A 25313-nucleotide genomic window follows, 5' to 3' on the forward strand; every position below is an offset into this window, starting at 1 on the left:
TCGAGCCACCCAAGTTGTTTGAAGATACGAAGTATCAGTACAAGGTACTACCCTTCGAGTGCTCCATAGCCAGTTGGGTCTTCAGGTCAACTGGAAAAGAGTAATCTCGCCCAAATGCCGAGTATCTCTTTTCTAGTATGGAGGTGGTCTCGGTCTAGCGCATCTCTCAAGTGAGGTGTGCCAGCTCAGTGCTATTTAGAAATGAGAAAGGGTCCCATTGAAACTTTCAGAGGCTTCTGGGGCATATGGCAGATGCAGCCGCACGGCTTCCTCCATATGGAGACCCCTTTAGCACTGGCTTGACAACCGAGTCCCGAGGTGGCCGTGGCAGAGCGACATGCTCCGTGTAAGAAAACAAACACCCTGGCCTGTCGCCAAACCCTCAGCCCATAAGCAGACCTTTGTTTCCCCGGGCTAGTGGCTCCTGGAACACGTATATAGGGCATGCAGTAACAGAGCTCTGGGCGCCCTCTGACTGCATTTGGCATTCGTTGCCTCGAGTTGCTTACAGTCCCTCGCTTCGAGACACCGCTGCTCAGGGAGCTTGTACTGTTCTGACAACATTGCGACCGTCGAGCTGCGCTCCCCTTGCATGTTGCAACTTGCCCGCCACCTCCTCCTTGGAGTCAGAAGCTTCTAAGGTCGCTTCATTCCACCTATTTTTGCTGGCCTGCTCAATCGTGCCGCTCACAAGCCTCACGACAGCCTCCCGTCCAAATACAGTGGAGACTCCATCCCCAGCTGGCCAGCTGTTTCGGACCACTTCGGGGCCACACAGCCACGTCTGTTGCCCCTCCGGACTCGTCCTACACCAGTTGTTTCTTCTCGTCTGAGTGGACATCCCTCGACAAAGACTCTGGCCACAGCTGGATCTGAGCCCCGCAGAAATGCGTTCCACAGTGAGCCTTCTTGCACTATGGTGCTAAAATCAGGAAGAGATGGAACAGGTTTTGTTAGTTGCCCCTCATTGGCCCAACCAACCTCCTCTCGACAGCCTTCCTGACACCTTCCTCTGAGCACATTCTCAGGGATGGGGCACGATGGCACCCACGGAGGTTCTGGTCTACCGCAATAATTGTAATGCAGTAGAGACCATCACTTTTGTGAGCACCCTCTAGAAAGACGCTTGCTCCTCTAATAGAAGTCGAACCTGTTCATTGAATTGAGTCTTCTCTCCGTGACGAGATCCCGACGGTGTTCGATCACTTCAGTGCTCCCTTTTAAAAAACTGCTTGTGGTTGGAGTGAGGGCTGTCCCCTCCACCTCAATGTTGTGGCTTCTACATTGCCGTACATCCTGAGGCAGTGGATTCAAATCCAAGCGGAGTGCGATTTGATCGTCAGGTCCCTGAGGCGAGCAAGGAGATATATCCGCCTTGCGTCCCCTCCTTAACCTCTTGGGCTTTTTCTCTGGTGCTACTGCACTGCAGAGACCGCCCCTGAGCCATCGCAGGCAGTGAGTTAAAAAATGCAGTTTTTTAAGAAACAATTCTCCTGCTCGCATGGTCTCCACTAGAGAGTAGGGACTTGCTAGCTTTCGGTCAACAAGTTGTGCCTGGAATTCGGGCCAGCTAACTCTCACAAGTTGAGACCCTGGTCTGAATGTGTGCCCAAGGTTCCTACCTCTCTTACGGGACCAGGTGGTGAGCCTGCAAGCGCTGCCCCGGAGGAGGCAGAACCAGCCCTGGCTTATGTCTGTCCGTCCGCCTCAGTGCAGTTATACGTGATCAGAATGCAAAGCCTAGACCTTAGACCAGCTCTATCTGTTATGGAAACCAGCAGAAGGGAAGGCTGTTTCCAAGCAGAGGTTGGCCCACTTCAAAGTGGTTGCCTTCGTTTTGGTGAGAAATCCCAAGATGCACGTGCCCACCTGGGTGGTGAGCTCCTCCTAAGTGAGAGTACTGCTCCCTCCTAGGCATTGGCATACAGTGCCTCGCTGAACAGATGTTGAATAGAGTTGGGGGCTGGGCGACACCTATACACATTCGCTAGAGAACTAGCATGTGTCGAACTGTTGCTTCCCGTGGGCTCCCTTCACATGAAGCCAGTTTTCACTGTAAGCACAGTTTGAAGTGTCGGATTGCTGCGCCATTCCCCTCCTATGGACTGGATATGTGCGCAACTTTTGCTCCAGTTGAGTTCCCTCTTAAACTGAACCCTGTTGAATTCCTCCATACCCTTCAGCATCGGACGTGGCGGAGCGTCCGATGCCAGGCCTATCACTCGTATGCACTGGTGGAACCTGTGTTAGGCTGGGTCCATATGTTGTGATACCTACGGCGATCCCAGAGCTTGCTCTGCCGTCACTGTTGGTTGATCCTCCTCCCTGTTATAGGCTGGAGTCATCCCAGTGACATTCCATATGTTGTACTGCCCGGTCATCCGCCCAGTCCATATATGTATCCCCCACATGTTACCTCCCTTCGGGCAGGATGTGGTTTCCGTAGCGTCCCTTCCTTCCTTGTCAGGGTATGCTTTCCCAGTGGTCCTGTGGAACAGCAGTCGACTTCCCTGGCCTTAGCCTCCCCTTTTCCGCCTTAGAATTGCGGGGGGACTTGAGGCTTTTACCCAGGCACTGGAAGGTGGCAGCTCTAGTGCCATTTTCCAGGGTTAAAGATCCCATTCAGTCGACGTCGACTACGTCTGAAAGGGAATGTGCTGGTTGCGTATGCAACCACCCGTTCCCTGAAGGAGGGAACGGAGGACGTAGTCCCTTTGCCACTATAGCCGGACCACCGCTGACTCTGAGTTCCGCTCGGCTCCTCAGTGGAAAACAAGTGGTGCGTGCATCTGCTTCCGTATTTATGAGCGCGCGATGCATCTCACGCGCGCATTGGCTCGTTCTAACATGCTCGAAGAAGACAGGCTCCCTAGCGTGATCCCATTCAGTCGACGTCGACTACGTCCTCCGTTCCCTCCTTCAGGAATGAGAATGCTGATGGCGCGCACATGCGTATTACGAGTTTAGTCTATAGGTATGCACATTTGAATATATGTGTGCAGGCTTTTAGTCCTTCCCTACAAATCAACCTCAACAAACTACATGTCTGGCCTTAAAATTTATAATACAGAATTTTTATCGCTTCCATGTAGCCACGCGAACCGGAATTATCCCAACAACGCTTTATCTGTAGAGAGGTAAAGGGAAGGGAGGGAGGCCTTCACAGGGGAGAGACTAGTTGACATTTCAGGACTGCGCTGTCGTCGCGTCCAGGCGCAGGTCCTTCATCAGATCTGGATACGGCCTGGATCCGGCGGACTGCTGTAAACCTCGGGATAAACAGAGAGACTAATATTAGCGTAGACGCCATTCTTCTTATGATGTAACGAGTACATCAGGATTTATGGGAAGTGTTCTAATCTATGCAGTCTAACATTGAATTATAAAAGTCTATAATGTGTTATGTGTATGCTAGGTCAAAGAGATGTGTTTTTAGTCTAACTTTGAACTGACAGTGTGTGTCTGCTTCCCGGACAATGTTTGGAAGACTGTTCCAAAGTTTTGGTGCTAAATAGGAAAAGGATCTATCGCCAGCAGTCGATTTTGATATTCTAGGTATTATCAGCTGGCCGGAATTTTGAGATCGCAATAGACGTGAAGGACTATAATGTGTTAAGAGCTCGCTCAAGTACTGGAGAGCTAAACCATTTAGTGCTTTGTAAGTAATCAGCAATATTTAAAAATGTATATGATGTTTAATAGGGAGTTGTAAAGCACAGCATTTCGACTTTGTGAATATTTATAGTAATTTCTCAATAGCATGAGTCTGAACCAATAAAATGTGATTTTCAAACTAATATGCTAATGTAAACAAAATGATCTTGCTCCTGCTGACTGACAGCGCGCAATCCCGATATACATAGAATTAGTCTTGGAGAGTATTCACGCAAACATTATCTGTTATGTCTTAGTGATGTTTGGTTAACTGTTGGGGAAAAACATTTGATGTGTAACATTGTATTACATCCGTGCGTACAGTAGGTCGGACTGTCTGTTTCAGTAATGTTAATCAAACAATTCTGGTATCAAGGAAAAAAAAAATATATATATATTTTTTCTTATAGATATTGGTTTTGACTTGGTTTGTGCCAAATTTGGTGTTATTATCAGGGATTTTAAGGTATGGTTGCTGGGTGACTTTGTTTTGAAACCTTCAGAAAACCAGATGTTTCTCAAAATGGACTTTGCTGACTCTATCAACTTCAAACAGGTGTAGCTCAGTAATTATTTGTCTGATTCCAACAAATCATACATAATTTTGAAGGTTTTTGTGAAAATAACAATAACAATTATAATTTTTTTGCTCATTCTGACTCGTTTTGCCAGCACGGGTCTCATATGTTGGTTATGTGTCTATTCAGAATGACTAATGAGCAGCAACCTTTTTATTTTGGGAATGTCATATATGCTCATTTGCCAAAATGGTTGTTGCGTGGAAAAGGGTTAATACACAGGATGACTGTACATTATCTTTTCATTACATGTTCGACTTGTTTTAACTGGTTTGCTCGTCTGTGGGAACTGTTTTTTCTTTGTGGAAGCTATTAGTTTATTACTAGTGAGATAAAAAAAAAAAAAAAAATCTACTCAAATCAGTAGTTCTTGCCCAATTCTTTACTTATAAGTCAAATAGCTGTGAAATAAGTGGGATATAAATAAACCAACGTTTATTACCACTTTATGTCGGGTTCTTGATCACCCTTGTTGGGGTTTATTTGACTTATGTCTGTGTGCATGGTCCTTCTGATGAACTAAGTTCATGAGATTGTGTAGTAACATTTTATTTGTTTTCAAGATCACGTCAGGTGAAACTGATTTGATTGCTGCCCCCTTCCCCATGATTCACTGGTACACTTACATTATGCCAAACTGTGTTGCCCAGTTGCCGGTGATGGCTAGTGTGAGTTGACTGACTTCCACAGATACACCAGTTCCCTCTACAAACACCAGTGACGGGTCTGGCATGCTGCACTCCACAACCCGCATGCTAGAAAGACAAAAACATACGATTCACCATTTATGGAATATATTCATGTAGACGCAGTCATATTTTTAACAGTTAAAATAACTGTTTAATACATGTGATGAATATAAGAACTACTGACTGAATTTCTTGTATTTGTGTTTGAATAAATGCATTTAGTATCTGTGAAAATTAAGAACATTTTAATTAGTTAAGCGAACTGACTTTGATAAGACATAATGTACAGTGCCGATCTTGATGTCCTTCACACCCCGGTACTCTGGGATTTCAGTACTCTTCAGTTTACTTTGTACTTGGACAGACAACATCTGAGACACTGAACACATATACAGAAACAGATACAGAAACACATATCACCTCTTTAGCATCCTCATGATTAAAATATACAAGATTTCATGTATTTTAAAGGGTTAATTCACCGCTGGCAATGTGAGTTTTTAATAAATCTTAGCTAACTAATAAACAGCCAATATCCTAATAATACGCATGCTAATAAGCAACTGGTTAATAGTGAGAATTGGACCCTAAGCTAATGTGTTACCATATATGTATCAAGAAAATTGCTGAAGTTACCCTTTAAGTATTCAAACAAAATAATTAAAACATGAAATATTTGTGGGTTTATATTACATATACTTTCTGTCATGTCTCTTTCAATAAATACCCATTAAAGGGATACTCCACCGTTTTTTCATATTAAACTATGTTATTCCCTTAACTAAGACGAGTTGATACATACCTCTCTCATCTCAGTGCGTGCACTTAATCGCTTAATCGCTTAAAAACTTGACAGAAGTGAGAGGAAGAGGATCAGGCGTGACTTTTTACTGCGCCGAGTCGAAGTACTCCCAAAAGTGCTATTCCGCCATACATTATAGTTATCCTTTTTAACCCGCTTAGAAAAGCGCCACGTTTTATTTTGTGTCAACATACTTGGTCGTATAACTACTTGTGTAACTGTTTTTAAATAGGGAAAACGTTGATGTGTTTGGTCACCAGAGGTGGGTAGTAACGAAGTACATTTACTTCGTTACATTTACTTGAGTATTTTTTTGGAAAAAATTTACTTTTAAGAGTAGATTTGAATGTGGGTACTTATTACTTTTACTCGAGTACATTTCTAATGAAAAAACTGTACTTTTACTTCGTTACGTTGGGCGACGTCCTTCTCGTTACTTTATTTTAATGCAATGTGTTGTTAAATGCGTAGTTTATTCCAAGCGCGATGTATCTTTTTTTCTGGGCTTGAGCGATGCTCAATTCACAAATGAATCACTCTTTTGAGTCGATTCTGTTCAAAGACTTCATCAAACAAGTTGGCAGATCTTTCTAAATCGGTTCGCGAATCAGTTTGAATGATTCAGTTCCTGATTCTGTTCAGTTCCTGCACGCACTGAATCGTCTGAAGCGATTGCAATTCACACTCGACTCGGAGTCGTAACAGGAAGATTTAAGGACATCAAGAGCGTTGGATGAAGTGGCCGTGGACCTACAGTAGGCTACAGTCAAGTGAGAGCAAATCTTCAAATGCATCATATATTTGCCAGCGATGAAGATCTTTATATAGTTGAACATCTTCGTAAGCTGTCTGTGAATGAATGATTCCACAGGACGATACATTCGATTTCATTTAACTCAGGTAATACATTTTACAACCAAACAGATTATTATGCCATGATAGCACTACTAGAAAGGATGACATTACCCGTTTTTTGGACATAATACATTCATTTCTACATTAAATAAGCTACCATTGTTCACAGTTTATGAACACCCGCCATCCTGCGGTAGTGTGTGTGTATTGTTGCGCAGTGGCGTACGAACTCGACTTGAAAACGAATGCCTTTGCCTGCCGTACACACAGTTAACCAGTTTAAACATGCTTGCAGAAATATACATTTGATTATATTTTGGAGAACAGACAGAAAAAGATCCGTCGATGTACTTGTGTTTGTTTTTTTGTGTTCAGATGTTCAGTAGCAGTCATGAGCGAGCGCGAGCACATGTGGAGAGTTTTAACTCTTTCTTCTCTGTGTCAATTACATGCCTTTGAATGCAACACTCTGCAGATTCACTTTATTTCGACATTGTCTAATAATCCAAATGTAAGTTACTATTATACAAACCAAAGGACAGGCAATGATTTTCGGGCTACAGATGGCAGAAATAATAATGTTTTTTTGTTGCAAAGAGAGCCAATCTACTTATGAAAATAATAGTAATTTAAAAAAAAAAAATCTAAATAATATTATTTTATATATATATGACGACTTCAGATGCAAAAGCCTCTAAGTACCATCTGAAATTTTCTTCTAAAAGAGCATTTTTATCAAGTTTGTATGTTTATGTTCAGTTATTTCACTTAAATGGCAATGAAAAGTACCTATTAATTGTCATTAAAGTGAAATTACTGAACTTAAATATACAAGCTTGATAAAAATGCTTGTTTTAGAAGAAAGTTTCAGATGGCACTCAGAGGCTTTTGCATCTGAAGTCTTCATATATATACTGTGTGTGTATATATATATATATATATATATATATATATATATATATATATATATATATATATATATATATAATAATAGAGGCCTATATGATCCGAAGTAAGTTACTCGCTACTTGAGTAGTTTTTTCATTGGATACTTTTTTACTCTTACTCAAGTAACTATTAAGATTATTACTTTTACTTTTACTTTGAGTAAATATTTCTATAAGTACTTTTACTTTTACTTGAGTACAGTTTTTGGGTACTCTACCCACCTCTGTTGGTCACTTCTAAATTCATTGTTGTTAGATACCATTGAATATACTGGGCTAAGCTAAGTGCTATCAAAGTGTCACCGCGCGCCAGAGCGATTAAGTGCACGCACTGAGATGAGAGAGGTATGCATCAGCTCGTCTTAGTTAAGGGAATAACATAGTTTAATATGAAAAAACGGTGGAGTATCCCTTTAAGAAAGGGAATGATAGATGTCATTAAATGTCCATTAGGGGACTTTATTTCCACTTACCAAAAATTGTCTCCACTTTTATTTAAAATAAATGCCTCTCTGAATATGATGATATGATATGTGATGGGAAAAGGCAGAACAATGGGATTGGAAAAAGTTTGATTCAAACTCTGGATGGTCGCATCAAAAGCTATATCAAGTATTCTTAAAGGCACAGTATGTAAGTTTCACCGAGAGCCTAGGAGCGGATCAAGGCCGGTGGAGTGTTACTGAGAGACACCTGTGACACACACCGGTCTCGAGTCCCACGGAGGAGCTCCAGAAGGATATAAGAAGGATTGAGGACAGAAAGGCACAAGAGAGGACTAAGACATTTTACGCTGCTGTTTTTCTTAGGGTTGTCAAGGGATTAAATTTTTTTATCTAAGGGGGTAATCCATCAGCCTGAAAACTGAAGCTTCCACGGGGGCCGCCATTGATTAGCAGACCATGACCAGTTGTTAGTATTCCGTTGACTCTCATTCATTTTGGCATCACTTTGACAGCGAATAACTTTACATCTGAAGTGTTTAAAGACTCTATTTGTCCATTATTTATTTCTAAAGAAACACGAAAATGTATAAAAGGCTCCATTACCTTGTATCTTACGTTATGGCCCCGTAGAAGCAGTTTTTGTAAAAATAGGCTAACGATTGCGTCATAACCATGCGACTCTCTGTCGCACAGTAGAGAGATTACCGTATAGACAGGAGGAGAAGCTCGCAGGCAATCGGGGGGACGTGGAGGCATAAAGTTAACGGAGAAGCCCATAGAGAGTCATAAAGTTTCTCCTGCTCCTAGCTCATGGACAGCTCCTACTCACGCTCTCTGTCTCTGCAAGATTCGGAAGGGAATGATTCAGATTTCTCTTGGCACAGCTACTAGAAGACAGACGGGTTGCTCACGTCACATCTACGTCGTCAAGCTCAGTTTGAGTCTGCGCAGTACGGTCAGCCATCAGGAAGTGAGTGCTTCTAATTGACTTCACTTTTCTACGTTGAAGTCTATGGGGTCGCTGTGTCCATTTCTTTTACTGTCCATGGTTCAAACGGCTTATTCAGGAATTAAGTAAATGGCTCTCTTTATGAATGCGCCATTGAATCATTAGTTCTCTGGAATTATAGATACAATTTTCATTGACAAAATTGTCAATGAAAATTTGTCATGGCAGACAATATTGTGTCTAAGATATAACACAATATTAACTTATTTATTAAACTTGTATAAAATCAATATCACATTTGCACTCTAGCTTTTTTGGACAAAAATAGCACTTGTGTGATATTGATTAACTGTGTCATATATGATATAAATGTGGTGAAGTGCCGGTTATGGATAGCACCGCCCCATGATTATTAACCGAGCTGTATTTAGAGTATATAAAGGGCATCCCTAGGTTAGCAGGATATCGCGTCATTATTGCGTCATTTGGGCGTCATGGTTGCCGGTACTCCACCGCTCTGTGTTTGAGGTAGGTGTTTGTTTGTCATGGCTACGGTTGAGCGTCTATATTGTTTGTTCACTAACTTTTCTGCTCAGCTGGTGTCTGTTCGTGGGTACTTATTGTACTGCTTACGAGGTTGGTTCTCATGCGTTGCTGCTATAGTTTCAATTTGGAAAGAAAATTGATTGAATGTACAGCGAGTGCTGTGGGTGACAGTGGAGTGCTGTGGGTGACTGCTGCTCTTCTGCTCAGTATGTTCATTGTATTGTTCATGTGCGTGCGTGGGACTATTGAGTTTATTTGGTGTATGTACACTGTTAGAAATTTCTGTAAATTACACAGTATTTAACTGTAAAATGGACTGTATTTTACTGTAGGACAGTTATACAGCATGTTACTGTATTTTAAAGTTGCATTGTGGGAAATATCCCCTTGGCGCCACTAAAATACAGTATTATTCATTTACTGTAAATCTAAATACAGTAAAAAAAAATAATTAGCGCGAAACCTGACCAATCACAGAAAAGCTTTTATTTCCGTGAAAGAAGAAAATGAAGAAACAGATGTGACAACCAGTCAGATTCAAAGGTGTGTAAAAATATTCCTGCTTTTACTTTACATATTTTATATTTTTGGTTTAACTAAAAAAAATAAAAAAAAAATAAAAATAAACGCACACTTTATGCTGTGGAGAGAGCTTAGAGAAAGTTGTGCCAAACATTCATATTTCTTTCTTTTCTTTCCCTTTTCTGAACGTTTCACCGTGAAAATATGGACATTAACGTCTCTGCCTTGGGTTTGACCACGTCAGGAGCAGGTGAGTGTTCATGTGAACTGTTGGCTGAAAAACAAAGCTTTTGTGGATTTAGTTTAAAGTCAGTCGTTTTTTCCCGCTATATAATCGCTTGGCGTTAACTGATTATCCCATATAAATGTATGTCATGCATATAGTGCTAGAGTAAAACCCGCAATCCGCTAGTCTTTGTGATCATCTAAAATGGCATATTCAAGATGGCAAAAAATTTGAATATCCGATTACTGGCTGTAAAAAATATTTCCGAGTAAAGTCGTCATTTTCAGCACACCTCAGTAGAAAACTTAAAAACGATTTTGAGAAATCTGTCTGTGCAGATATCACTGATATGTCTGTTGCTGTGCCAGATGTGAATACTGAAGACTTTGATGAAGTGGAATTTCAAGACAGTAGTCCAGCCATTCAGCTTGACAAAGACAAATTTCTGACAAATTTGAATTTATTTTATTTGAGGATGCAGTCAAAAATGATTCTGCCAGCTACAACAATTCAGATTTTAATTGATGAGTTCATGGAGGTGCGAACCTATACAAATAGCATGACACATACCTTGTTCAAAGTTAATGAAGAATTGACAAAGCTAAAAATTCCAGACTGTCAAATAAATGAAATAATAAGTGGGTTATCTAAAGAAAACTTACTTAAGATGTATAATGAGGGATATTTTAAGTCCGATCAGACTCGGAAGTCTTTTTTCAAAAAACATTTCAATTATGTGGAGCCCGTGCAGGTGTACCTAGGCTGTGATGCATCAGGGAAAGAGCGCTTTTGTCAGTACATACCAGTGAAAGACACTCTGACGGCATTTCTGAACAATGGATCTGTTAAAGAGCAGTATGATAAGGCCAAGGGGCAAACATCACAAAATCCCCATGTACTTGAGGATATAAGGGATGAGAGAAATTTTAAAGAAAACACTCTTTTTAAAGAGTCTTCATCAGTAGTGTCTCTAATTTTTTTTATCAAGATGCGTTCGAGGTAGTTAATCCCCTTGGCTCTGGAAGAAAAAAACACAAACTAGTTGCTGTGTACTTGACACTTTCAGAAATCTGTCCCCATAATAGATCATCTATTGATCCTATACAATTGGTCATGCTTTGTAGAGAGGAAGATTTTAAGTTTTTTGGGCAGCAACAAGTTTTCACACCTCTTTTGAGTGATCTCAAGGACATGGAGGAATTTGGAATTGTACTGGAGAATGGAGAGACCGTGAGGTGAGCAGTGATTGCCATTGTTGGAGATAACTTGGGGTCACATTGCATCGGAAGGTTTACTGAGAATTTTAGTAAGAGTAGACATTTCTGCCGTTACTGTCTTATAAACAGAGACATGTTTGAAAGCAAAGGCACAGACTTAGGTCCAACAAGAACAAAACAGAGTTACCAAAACAGTGTGGCAATGTCTGAAGGGCAAGAAGTTCGGATGGTGTCAAGTTCGACTCTGTGTTCAACTGCCTAAAACACTTTCATGTGTGTGATCCTGGGCTTCCTCCATGTTTGGCACATGATCTTTTTGAGGGAGTTGTTTCAACAAATCTGGCTTTGTACATAAAACAGCTTGTCACTGTAGGGAAACCCTTCAGCTATATTCAGCTGAACAGAAACATATCTAGCTTTAAGTTCTGTGGAAGTGACATGGATAATAAGCCATGTGAAATAAAACCTGATGGTGGAAAGTTGACAGGACATGCAGCTCAGAACTGGTGTCTGCTTCGATTGCTTCCATTACTAATTGGGGATAGAATAAAAAATCCACTTGATGAAATTAAATGAAATTTGGCAGTTGTGTTTGAAGTTAAGGGAGCTTGTTGAAATGATATGTGCACCAAAAATTCATCATGATCAAGTAGCCTACATGAAATGTCTGATTGAAGAATATGTGCACTTAAGAGCTACCTTGTTTCCAGATGCACCACTGAAACCAAAACATTTTTTACCTCACTACCCTGAACTCACACTTAAATTCGGACCACTGATTAGACTATGGACTTTACGATATGAAAGCAAGCACACATATTTTAAACAATGTGCAAGAAAATTACGAAATTTAAAAAGCCTAGGGAGTACACTAGCTGAAAGACATCAGCTATTGCAAGCCTATTTGAGTGCTGGCTCCATCTTTCCTCCAAATGTGCAAGTAGGTGAAGCAGATGAGTTTCACAGTCACTTATACAACACCCACATTCAGGAAGCTGTAAGGATGCAAGGCATTCATGACTCCAACTTTGTAACATTAACTGCAACATACAAAGGAACCAAGTACCAGACATCAGTGTTTGTTGTGGTAGATCAAACTGATGATGTATACACATTCGGAAAAATTGAAATGATTCTGATACACTTCTCAAAATTATTCTTTGTTGTTGAAAAGTGTAAATCAGTGCCAGTTGTTGATCTGGGTTTACACTTTCTGCAACAAGAGTCAAGTCCCCGTTATTTATGTGTAAACGCAGACAATCTAGCTGACTATTACCCTCTGCCAGAATACAAACGATTTGATGCTAATTTTGTTGCACTTCACCACTCTTTTTGTGTAAGGTGAGAAGCTAAAATATGGAAGCCGTCATTAGAGGTGTTCTCCCAATGCTGGATGATGATCAACTAAACCACCTGATATCAGAATTAACTAGAATTGGTGTTAAAACAGATGACCTCCAATAATGGACTATTTTAACAATGTCTTTACTACCTTTCTGGGCCTTGAAAGTTGCAATGACTTTGCTGGAGGGGTCAGAAAGCTCTCGGATTTCATCAAAAATATCTTAATTTGTGTTCCGAAGATGAACGAAGGTCTTACGGGTTTGGAACGACATGAGGGTGAGCAATTACTGACAGAATTTTCATTTTTGGGTGAACTAACCCTTTAACATCACCTCAAATAAGTTTTGAATAAGAAGGGTGACTAAATGATGATTGTCATCTTTGGGTAAACTATCCTTTTAAACTAATGAGAAAAGCTCCATCTACATATTGTCGCTGACACCAAAAGCAAATGTTAAATGTTTTTGCAAAGTTAAACACTATAAATTAATTAATTACTATTATTATTATTATTTTTATTTTTTTAGGGGATTCAGTTCTACACAGCAAAAAATGGATGCTGTCAATTGAAGGCAAAGTCCTCTTTCCTGAGACTGACCTACCAGATTTGTCCTCTGCGTTTGCTGTTGCTATTATGTGCTTAACATCGAGTACCAAGTGGAATCAGCCACTACTTTGGAGTTCGTTCAGAGGCAAGTACAGTACATCTTGCAATATGCCATAATATTAGGTAAACATTAAAGGGATGATCCACCCAAGTTCTGTCATCACTTACTTATTCAGCGGAACACAAAATAAGATATTTTGAAGAATGTTGGTGACCCAACACTTTCGTTTCCTGTTGACTTCCATTGTTCTTTTGTGTCCATATAATGGAAGTCAACAGGAACAGAAAGTGTTGGGTCACCAACATTCTTTTGTGTTCCACTTAAGAAAGAAGAACATACAGGTTAGGAAAGACATGAAGGTGGCTAAGTACGGTGACTGAGAGAATTCAACACGCTGCAACTTAAAGGGTTAGTTCACCCAAAAATGAAAATTCTGTCAGTAATTACTCACTCTCCCTCATGTTGTTCCAACCCCATAAGACTTTCATTCATCTTCGCAACACAAATTAAGATATTTTTTGATGAAATCTGAGAGCTGGCTCACTCATTCATAGGCTTCTATGTAATTTCATTCTGCCGGCCCAGAAAAGTTAGTAAAGACAATGTTTAAAATAGTCCAAGTGACTACAGTGGCTCAACCTTACATTTATCAAGCGACAAGAATACTTTTTGTGCTGTTTTTACTGTTACTACAAATAAAGCTATTTCTGATAATGCTATGTTTGCCATTTGACAAAATAGTTTTTTGGTTTTTTTCTGATTTCTTAAAGCTGCCGTCGGCAAAAATTTTTTGATCATATTCAGTGTAATCGACACTATAATCCGACAGAACAACATAAATAAGGTGGTTTTAGAAAAAACCCCGAGCTTCTAACTCCACCTGGAGCGTGTTATTTGTTTTGCAAAAATCCAGCGCTCCCGCTTCATCAGGTCCAATCAGCGCAGGGGGGTGTGAGATCTGACTGTCAATCACAGGTCGTGCACACGCCACAGATCCCCCCTCACTCGCGCACGTTAATATCACATGCACACGCCACGCCTGAAGTTCGCCTGGAGATTGCATGAAGCGTGATGGCGGAGAGAAAATCTACTAACAAGCTTCCAATTCCTCGGTTATTGCTATCTATGGATAGATTAGCCAGGGCAGCCTACCTCCGAGTCCATGGTGTTGATAGATGCTGAAGAGACGGACACGTTCACAGAAAATCAGGTACACACGCACAGTGACACACTGACGAGCACGACCTCGATGGGAGGGTGCTCGCTGGTAGTGGGGAGGGGCATGAGAGTTGTAAACATTCAAAATTTTGGCTAATCGACCCAATCTGCCAGACTTGCCGACTGCAGCTTTAATAAAACAAGAGATTCAAACAGTAAGACTAACCGTGTTGAGCTATACAACAATGATTTCTCTGGATTTAAACATTGTTGGAAACATTTGGGATAATGCAAGCACACAAGTCAACAAAATATATAAGATTGTTCTAGTGGTTTTTGGATATATTAATCCAAAAATTTTACATATTGTGCCTTTAAGCCCAGTTCTCAACACTTTTATCACTGATGGACAGTAGCTATCATGTCAAACTCACAATAAAGAATGTTGTCAGATATCATTTCAGATCAATGCAGTGAAAACTTACCATCTCTGAGACCCTTCTCTGACAGAAGAAATTTTAATGCAGGATAATCTGCAGGGACGGACTGACAATCTGTGCGTTCTGGAAAAGTCCAGAACGGCCGTCCAACTGAGGGCCGTCGGCACAAAAAAAGAAAAAAAAAAAGAAAAAAAAAATGAGTCTAATAAAGCAATATGAACAGCCAACAGCAGGGGCACTAATATGATCACTTTGCTACGTGTACGTGTAAAAACAACAACTGAGGAAGAAGAGTCGGCCTATAGCCACTGACAGAAAGATAGTTTTAAGGCTGCACTTTTAAATTTGCTTACATTATATTTGAATAGCAGTGGCTCTCCGACGTGGTGCCTGTAAGTTGCCCGCTAAACACATTCTCTAAATAGCCCCAACTTGCCGTCGGGGTTCCAGACTTCGAATAAATGGTATAATTTTGCGACCTTTTCAACAAAACGTTTTAATTTGAACTTCTGCCTCTACAAAATTACCCAACTCTCTTTGATTATACGCTGCCATTTGCGTTGCGTATGAGAAACATCAAATGGCAAACGCTCAAAAAGCGGAACAAAACGTGTTTTATCTGAGCAGCGCGGAGCATTATCAGTTCGGCCCAAAAAACAACGATCGCGAACAAAGCAGCTGTGCGGGCTGATCTCGATCACGCGAACATTAGGCTATTACACAGAGCTGTGCGATCCACTGAGAAGCAGTTCAATTCAGCGCAGAATTCTCTATCTCTATTATTAACCCACAGATGACTGTGTGATTTAAGCTTGTAAAAAGCCAGATGAAACAGTGCTGATATTCTCAACATAGTAACAAAAAAACAAACAGGCGAAACATTGTTCCAAGAACAACCCAGCTAGAAGACATTTCACACCAAAACTTATGAATTAACTTTAGTAAAACAAACTTTTTTGCCAGAAATGTGTCTGTATTCATATTTAAAATGCTGTTATATTAATATAGAAATGTATAAATGTATTAAATGTAGGCTAATGCAGTAATGTTTTGTTTAGAAGTTATGGCAGTTTATTTTTATTTTTTCATTTATATTTATACTAAATGTTTGGGCTACTGTTTTTGATAACACATACAATAGGTTTATAGAAAATCAACAAAAAAATAAATTCATTTTTCATAATTTTTCAGGAATTTTTTTTTTTTTTTTTTTTTTACGCTTGTAAGTCTGAACCAGAATATCAAGATATTTTATTATTTCCCATATGGTGGTGAAAAGTAAAAAAGCTTCACCATGTTATGTATAATAAATATTGGAGTATAACAAATAAAAATTCCTTCTAGATTATTTTATCCCTTGAGGTATCGCACACAAAAAGGTTGGACCCTGGTATATAGTAACTAGGCCTATATGTTTTATAATTACAAGTTTGTGTAATTTGGGGTTACTGTAGCCAGTGACATTTCATTATTTGTATTTTATGGCATTGTACATTTTTAGTTTTTATTTGAAGGCTGAGGCTTCATTAATAAACACAACCCCAATTTTCATCATTGGTTTTGAGATGTTACTTGCTGTGAATACCTTGTCTGATAGGCTACAGTATTGTGGCATATAGTATCAGCACATCCTGGCTAGTGTCTGTCGCACACGGCTAGAGGCGAATGGCCGGATGATGGGCCTATTTGGGAGAAAGTCCAGGGCTGTTTTTTAGCCCCAGTCCGTCCCTGATAATCTGCATGTGTGTATGTTAATATCATCAGGAAATAAATTACCAGCTGCATCCTTCAACTCCTTCTGTGTAAGACAAAATACATAACTCATGAGATTAACCTGTCTTTTAACTTTTGACAGGCATTTACACTGCAAAGATCAAAAAGTATCACATTTGGTACATCAATGTATTATTGCAATTACTGAATTTTGGTGTTAATTCTCTCTCTCACACACACACACACACACACACACACACACACACACACACACACACACACACACCGTTTTTATTTGTTTATTTATTTTTGGTCAAGATGAAAATATAATTTAACCAAACATCACATCAATTGTATTATGATATAAAAAAAAATCAGATGTACATTTTTTTTAATGCTTGCTGTGTATTAAACTCATTGGTGTAGAGTATTCTCTTTTTAATCTTCATTTAAGTGGCTCCAGCAGCAGAAAACAAATCTTAGATGTCTTTAGACTGTATATGTGTTTGACCTTCTCTGCATCCAAACGCCTCTTCGGATGATTTGAACCGACTCTGCTTTCAGTGGACATTTATCAGTATGTGTGTAAATGGAGCCCTTGACCTTTGTATTGCTAAAAGAGAGTATATTTTAGTTTTGCATTCCACAAATGATCTGCTTTGGCAGAAGTTTATATTAAATGTCAGTCATGATCCCTCAGTTCAGCTGCATCAGTCACTTCCTTAAATGATAGAGAACTGATACTAAGACCAAAACACATTTGCTTAGAGGACTCTTCTCAGACACACATATAGCAGTGTTTATGACCACAGCTTACCATAATTTTTATCCTAAAGCTATAACAATTATTGCCTTTAACACTGCTAATCAATTTTAACCAAGTCAATGCATAGGCATGCATGGCAGGGGTTTGATATCTTCATTCTCTGGCGATGTGAACAGTAATCTGTATCTTCACTCTCTGGCGATGTGAACAGTAATCTGGATGCTGAGCTCTGGATGCTTCAGTTTGATCTGTGTATATAAACCCTTCATCCCTCAGAATCTTTTACAGTGTAAGGATTGAGTGTGAACCAAACAAAAATGAAACTTCCAGGTGATTTGTTCAAACATAATTCCACACAGAACTCAACATTCCAGACCCAAATCACCAATCCAGAGCCATAAAACCCAGGCTCCAGCCAGTCTACGCTAAGAACTTTATGGGCAACTAAAGCAACTAAAGGAAGAACGTTGTCAATGTTAGATGGTTTTGAAAAGACTGATTGGTTCAGAGATGGCACCGTTTAGAGCTCGATCAAGATAACGACAGAAGTTGCTCGATCCCCATTTCAGATAGTGTTGTGTTGAGATCTCTTAAAACCAAAGAGACTGAGACTTTAACTATAAAAATACATAAAATCATCTCAAAACAATTCTTGATGGACTTATAATCAAACATCGTTCAACTACATAATTCTATATTGTGTCTACCACCTATCCCACCCAGCACCAGTCGTCATTAAGACGTTGTTTTTTGGGCTAAATCAAGTCGGCCCGTCATAGTCTTCATTTAGCCCAAAAATAGACGTTGAAAATTGGGCTTTGTTTGGTCCGTCTGGTTTGGTCCAAATTTAGCCCAAACATAGACGTTGAAAATTGGGCTTTGTTTGGTCCGTCTTGTTTGGTCCAAATTTAGCCCAAACATAGACGTTGAAAATTGGGCTTTGTTTGGTCCGTCTTGTTTGGTCCAAATTTAGCCCAAACATAGACGTTGAAAATTGGGCTTTGTTTGGTCCGTCTTGTTTGGTCCAAATTTAGCCCAAACATAGACGTTGAAAATTGGGCTTTGTTTGGTCCGTCTTGTTTGGTCTAAATTTAGCCCAAACATAGACGTTGAAAATTTGGCTTTGTTTGGTCCGTCTTGTTTGGTCCAAATTTAGCCCAAACATAGACGTTGAAAATTGGGCTTTGTTTGGTCCGTCTTGTTTGGGCTAAATTTAGCCCAAACATAGACGTTGAAAATTTGGCTTTGTTTGGTGACTTTGGTCCTTCTGATTTGGTCCAATTTTAGCCCAAAAAAAAAAAAAACGTTGAAAATTTGGCTTTGTTTATTTAGCCCAAGACCACATATAGCCCTAATATAGCATACATACAATTAAAGTCTATTGTAGCAAGTGAAGAAATAGATTGTAGAAATTGTTTCAAAGTTACGTGTCACTGCACATCCCAGGAATACATTATTTGTAAGCACCTATACGTTCGCAAACCATACCTACATGATTTGGCATAAATCCAGCAAAAAGCGCACCCTAGTGGTTCATATCTAGTTGGAAAACGCTTGTGCTGAATATTATTACACCTATTTCTGAACATTTGTTAACAATTAGCCTACATTAAATATGTCTAATGCACCCATAAAAACAGTAAACATCACAGTAGTTTCCGTAGACCCCGATAAACAACAGCACTTAAATAGCCTATTAATAACTGCATATTAATATATTCACATATATGTGAATCACTGTTAAATATATTGAAATACATTTTGTATATTTAAAATACATTTTAAAATACTTAGAACATGAAGCTTGTTCCTCGTGTTACATCTATGTTCATAATTATATCATGTAGTTTTTGCTATTTTGTGTCTACACCTCGTTTACCATTTCTAAAGGTAGGCCTATATATTATATATATAATGTAGCCTATTAGCCTATAAATTACTTCAAACATTGTTTTACATTTTCAATGCTTTCATATTCTCATTCTATTTACAGTTTGCGATGCCCACATGCCTACTATCCACTTAATAATGTATCAGGTTTCAGGATATTTTAGCTGATTATCAAATAATTCACTCCATCAATCTAAATGTATGTAAATGCTGCGTGACTTCTACATGTTTCAATGGGCGCGCGCTGTACATTCAAGCCGCATTTGAACTGGAACGGAGGGCGTTACCATGGAAACGAGGGCAGCTCAACTGACAATCAGCGAAGCTCCGTCTCTCACTGTTGTTTTAACTACTTTAAGGTAAGTTTAGTCCATAAAATTACACAAATAGTACATACAAATGTTCCTGACACTTTCTTTCATGTAAATGACTCGCTTCCGTTGAATATTTACTTTATAGAAATGGTTTAGTGTCTTCGCAAAAGTCCGTTAGCATCTCAACCGTTAGGCTAACTAGAGGTAACGTTATGTTAGGTTAACTGTAGACTTGAGCTGTAAGTTTGGGCTTTTAATCACATCTTATGTGTAGATGAGAGATTTTGATAGTTTTGTAAAGGTTTTGCTGACAATTGGTCAATGGATGAATGGAAATAAGCTAATTTATTTAACCTAAGTACACACTGTATGGTTAATTCATAGTTATCACGTGACGTCACACCATTACGCCCACCTGGAGGGCAAAATAAGGCTTTCCTCCACTGCCCAGTCCTTTTTATCAGGTTTGTAGTTAGTATTAATGTAGTAAAACAGTGTTATTAAAAGATCAAATTCAATATACGCTTATTCATGATGCATACTTTGTAATGGTTAAGCAGATGAACACAGAACAAATTATTTATAGCATAATAATATTGTTTGTCTTCTCCCCTTTACAGTATTGTTTGCCATCTAGTCCTGATCACAGAGTTTAGCTCCAAACCCAATTAAGCAGACCTGAGCAGCTGATCCAGGATCACCAGAAACTCTGCAGAACTTTGGTCTGGACACCAGTGTTGTAAGTGCAGAACATATTGCAGGAGATGTCAATATTGTCTCTCAAGGTCCACTTACATACAGAGGTTTACTCCAATCTAGTCCAGCACACCTGAACAAGCTAATCAAGGTGCATAACTCTCTAGCTCAGTAGTCAGTGGTTAAGGGCCGTCTTTATCACAAAATCCTTACAGTGCACTGAAACATTCGCTCCCTAAAAACTCACTATGTTATCGGAAGTTCTGAAGCTCAAAACTTTAATCACACGATACTTTGAACTTGCTACTCAAGTTCGCTACAAAATGACATGTGATAGGTGATTTTAAAACACAAACCAATATTATATTTCAGCATAAACATACGTCGCTAGACAGGTAATGTCTAATCAAGCAAACATTTACAATTTATGTATGACTGAAATCTTGCACGTACATGTAGAGGGAAAACTCAAGTGTATACTTTACATTTTGGACAACCATTGTTTTTTTACATTTACATTTTGGTTATTGATTTCTTTCTCACTTTAGATGCTGGAGAAAAAACAGCCTGGCTAAAGCATTCAAAGTGGAAACTTCTGTCGTGGCTCAATAATCCGGGATTGGGATGGTGGAAGGAGCAGAAGATCAGAGATCAGGAAGAGATCTACTGGTGCCCCTGAGGAACTGATTTACCTAATGCGTCAAACATTACCAAACATTTTCATCACTCACCTTCATGTCGTTGCAAACCTGTAAGACTTTCGTTCATCTTTGAAACACAAATGTAGATCTTTTTAATGAAATCTGAGAACTTTTTGTCCCTCCATTTCACAGTTTATGCAACTACAACTTTCAAGCTTTAGAGACATTATAACAATAATCAATATGACTCCAGTGGTTTAACCTCAACTTTATGAAGTGAAGTGAATGCTTTGTGTGTGCAAAAAAAAACCCATTGCATCTTTATTCACAAAATATACATCTCTGACACGTTCACGGACCACCACGATTCATCAGTGTTGTGTTGGCGAGAGAGCCAGCGATCTCATGGTGCAACATGCGTCGGAGATACATCATTTGTGAATAAAGACGTAATTGTTTGCGCACATAAGGCATCTGTTAAAAATATCTTCATTTGTGTTCTCCACAAAAGTCTTATGGGTTTGGAGCGACATGAGGGTAAGTAATTAATGACAGAATTTACATTTTTGTGTGAACTATCCCTTTACTGTTTTCTAATGTGGTTATAATTGGTCATTGTTCTGTTTTATTTTTACAATATTTATGTTATATATGTATATATACATATTTATGTTATATATATATATGTTACAATATTTTTAAGATTTATTGTTTTGAAAAAATGTTTATACAGAAAAGAAAAAATTGATAAGTCACAGTAAAAACTTTATAATTGTTTAAAAAAAAAAATGTTTCAAATAAATGCTGTTCTTTTGAAAGTTCTATTCAAAGAATACTGAAAACTGTATCATAGTTTCCACAAAAATATGAAGCCGTACAACTGATAATTTTTTTTTGATAATCAAATCATCATATTATAATGATTTCTGAAGGATCATGTGACACTGAAGACTGAAGTAATGATGCTGAAAATTCAGCTTTGCATCACATGAATAAATTACACATTACTATATATTTACATGTATATTTATGAAATGTTATTTTTATTGTAGTAATATTTCACAATATAACTGTTTTTAGGGTATGCTTCATCAAATGCAGGCTTAAGATGTGATCAGGAAAGTGTTTTTTTATGTTAAAGATGTATCTGATGTGTCAATAAATGGTTTGCAAATCTTTTATGAATTGTCTTATTATGAATATTAAATATAATCATGAATTCACGGTTGACATTAGGCCTGAAAATGACGTCTTTTCAACTCACTTTACAACCTAATTTAGACGCGATTGGGACGTCCTTTTATTGGCGTCTTTTCAACGACCTGGAAAAGACGGCTTTTCACCTTTCACTTTTCAACCAAATTTTAACGTTGTTTAGACGTCTGGCAATGTCGTCTTTTCGACGTCTTTTCAACGAGTTTTTGCTGGGTGGGATATGTGTGTCTAATAAGCTTAGATCCCATATAAGTCATGTAATTGTTATAACTGTTAGATGTTTGAATGAAAGTGTGTCGTGTTTCCTATCAGTTTGATCGTATGTTCTTGATTCAAAAGATGGCTTGATTGAAATCTGTATAAAATGTTTTGTATTCTTATAATAGTAATGATGTCTAAACTGTGGCCTCTGCACTCTCTGCTAGAGCTTGGAGAGTAAGGAGATCACAGATAACACCTGATTTACGATAAGAAGTGAAGAAAATGCCACCTCTCAAGTAAAGACAGTGTCTAATTGGTCAGAACCAATTCTGGTTCAAGGTTGGACAAACATTTGAGTTTAAAATCTTAGACCCGAACAAAGCTTTGTTAGAAGAACAAAGAGGGAGGGGAAGGGCCGAAGATGAAGATAGACGAGTAACTATGTAAACGAATAGAAGAAAGAACCCAAATCAAGACTCAGAAAAACCTGGGTTAAACAGCTTCATTTAAACCATCCATCTACTCTCGTCTCAATTTTCTTTCTTTCTTAGTTTTCTTTTCCGTTGTGAGTCTCGGTTCTAAGTTAAGTTTTGCGGTAAAGTTTCGGTGCACGATTCGACTGCAAAGCCAGCTTTCCAGCAACAAAGACTTTCCATCCATCCGCCAGCACACCACGTGATTGGCCGCCCCAGGCACGAGGAGACGCCCAGCCAACGGACCGGGAAAACACCTTTCACGCAGACGAAGGGAATCCCCAAAAGCAAAGACAAGCAAGTAGCCTCCGTATGAATGTGTGTGTGTGTGTGTGTTAGATACAGTATTAGTTTTATGTGTTAGAATAACCAATAAAGTCTTGATTTGTATTTTAAAGAGAAGTGTTACTTGTGTTATGTGCTTACGAATTTAATGTCTTAACCCCCTGAGGTCGGCTGTATCGCCGGCGATACCAGCTCGCTTTTTTTTTATTAGTGTAAAAGAAACTCATAAATACTCTGTTGACTTTGATTTTCCATAGGAGTTTCATACATCAATCGATTCTGTTAAATGTGTATTATTTTTGTGTATACTCACAATAAAAACAAAGTGTTGTGCTTTTTGCCAAATAAAGAAAAATAAACACGAAGCGAGTTCTGCCTTCTCTCTGCCAGTGAAGTCCATTCTGAAACGCGTCCGAAAATTAACAATAACTCAGCGAATACTCAGTCAAACAGACATACAGACAGACAGGCATGAAGCTTGAATTCTCTTCTTTTAAATGAAGTCATTTATATAAAAAAACAATTATTCTCATCTTGTGAAATCTGTATTAAAAGAGAGCGATTCCAGTCGAGCTCATCTCATCTCATTACGTTATAATCGGCCCCGCCCACGGAGAGCGCGCGCTATTCAAACGCAAATGGCTGAGGCAATCCTGTGAACGCCCCCATCAGCTCGAGAAAACACACACGTTTATTTAGATCATTACTTGTTTACACCGTCTTGCAGCGCTGTGAGGAATAATACTAATCGAAAATGTCCCTCAGAAGTGCGGGTATATCGAGGAGCGAGCTGAGGAATACAAGTAAGTTTTTTCCTTCTCACGTGAATTTCTTCACGTGGGTTTCTGTTTATGAATGAATAAACGGCAGAGATGCGCGCTGTTTACCACAGCTGGCAAAGACAGTTTAAATTTAAATCGCGTGTGTGAATGAATGATGATGTTTTAGCAAACTGTATTGCTATACTGAGATAAGTAAACATCGACTGAATGTTGAAATAAAATGTAGGCTATTTGTATAAGCAACGTATTAAACTGCAAATTAACAATATGCCCTAATATTTCATGAAAACAACGTTACAGTCAGACGAAATATGAAAGACAACATTTTGTTTAGTAGATTTGGGTACAGTTTTTACTGTAGAATATACTGCCACATCAAATAAGCTTTTGTTTAGCCATTTCTATATATAAAATACGATTTTTGTCAAAAATAAAGTCATCAACTAAGATGTTAGCTGTTCCAATGTTGGTTATATTCAAACTAATGAATACATAGATAAAATGTAGGGCCTATAATCATTTTTTTTTTACAAAGAAAGAGTACACTTGAAATATTGTTGAAATTGTAATTATTGCTGTAATTGTAACCATTTTAATAAAATAGCAAAACATATTTACAAGATAGATGTAAGCAAAATCTTAAATGGTCAATATAAGTCTTCTTCTAAATATATCTTTTGTCCTTTCATTGTGGCTCAGTCAGTGTCACACCTGAGTGAATGGCTCATCATTATGCAGAGTGGGTGTATTCTAAGGTGTAAACCACTCCTCGTTCACGCCCCCTCGCATATTGGCTTTCCAAGCAAAACCTGTTTTACATCAATTTAAATCAATGTATGGTTTTATGTGAACGATAAAGCAAGACTATTTTCACATAATTTTGAAGAAAAAACTATAGGCGACGACATCCATAAGTCAAAAGTCTTATTGCCACATATTTAGTATGTGTTTTGTGGTCTTATTTCAAAAATTTTAATTTTTAGTTTTTTCGATAACCACGCATAAACATTATTCTCTCAAAAATGAAAACATGTACATACATGTGGCTCACATATTATTGTAGTCCTGTTTGTGCTATATAGAGTGAATTTACACCTTTGCCATTAATATGTTTATAAGCAACTGAAAAAAGCACAAATGTCAGGGCATGTCAGAACACCCCCAGGGCCCAAAAAAACGCTCAGACTCCAGAGGGTTTTAAACTGCTGATCTAAGTTACCTTGCTAATAAATAGTGTTTCACTATAGTTTGGATATTTATATCCGCTGCAGAGCTGATAGTTGCGGCCGGTTCAAATGAACCCTGTACGAGTCATTTCGGCCGTAATGAGTGATTCTTTCGAATTCCCTATAAATT

General features: G+C 38.7%; 2 protein-coding genes across 2 annotated transcripts in view; one reads left to right on the plus strand and one right to left on the minus strand.

Annotated features, from left to right (window-relative positions):
- The window catches only part of LOC309503398 (bactericidal permeability-increasing protein-like), a 30885-nt gene extending 15811 nt beyond the window's left edge, over positions 1–15074 (minus strand). The window contains exons 1-3 of the mRNA XM_082176215.1: positions 15027–15074; positions 5189–5300; positions 4859–4987 (exon numbers count right to left, since the gene is read on the minus strand). Coding sequence (XP_082032341.1) covers positions 4859–4987; positions 5189–5292 — 233 coding nt within the window. The 5' untranslated portion in view covers positions 5293–5300; positions 15027–15074. The remainder of the gene's footprint in view (positions 1–4858; positions 4988–5188; positions 5301–15026) is intronic.
- The window catches only part of LOC309503372 (uncharacterized protein), a 149730-nt gene that overhangs the window by 53436 nt on the left and 70981 nt on the right, over positions 1–25313 (plus strand). The window lies entirely within an intron of this gene.

The sequence above is a fragment of the Leuciscus leuciscus genome (assembly GCF_965113295.1).
Source record: "Leuciscus leuciscus genome assembly, chromosome: 7".
Classification (NCBI taxonomy): Eukaryota; Metazoa; Chordata; class Actinopteri; order Cypriniformes; family Leuciscidae; genus Leuciscus; species Leuciscus leuciscus.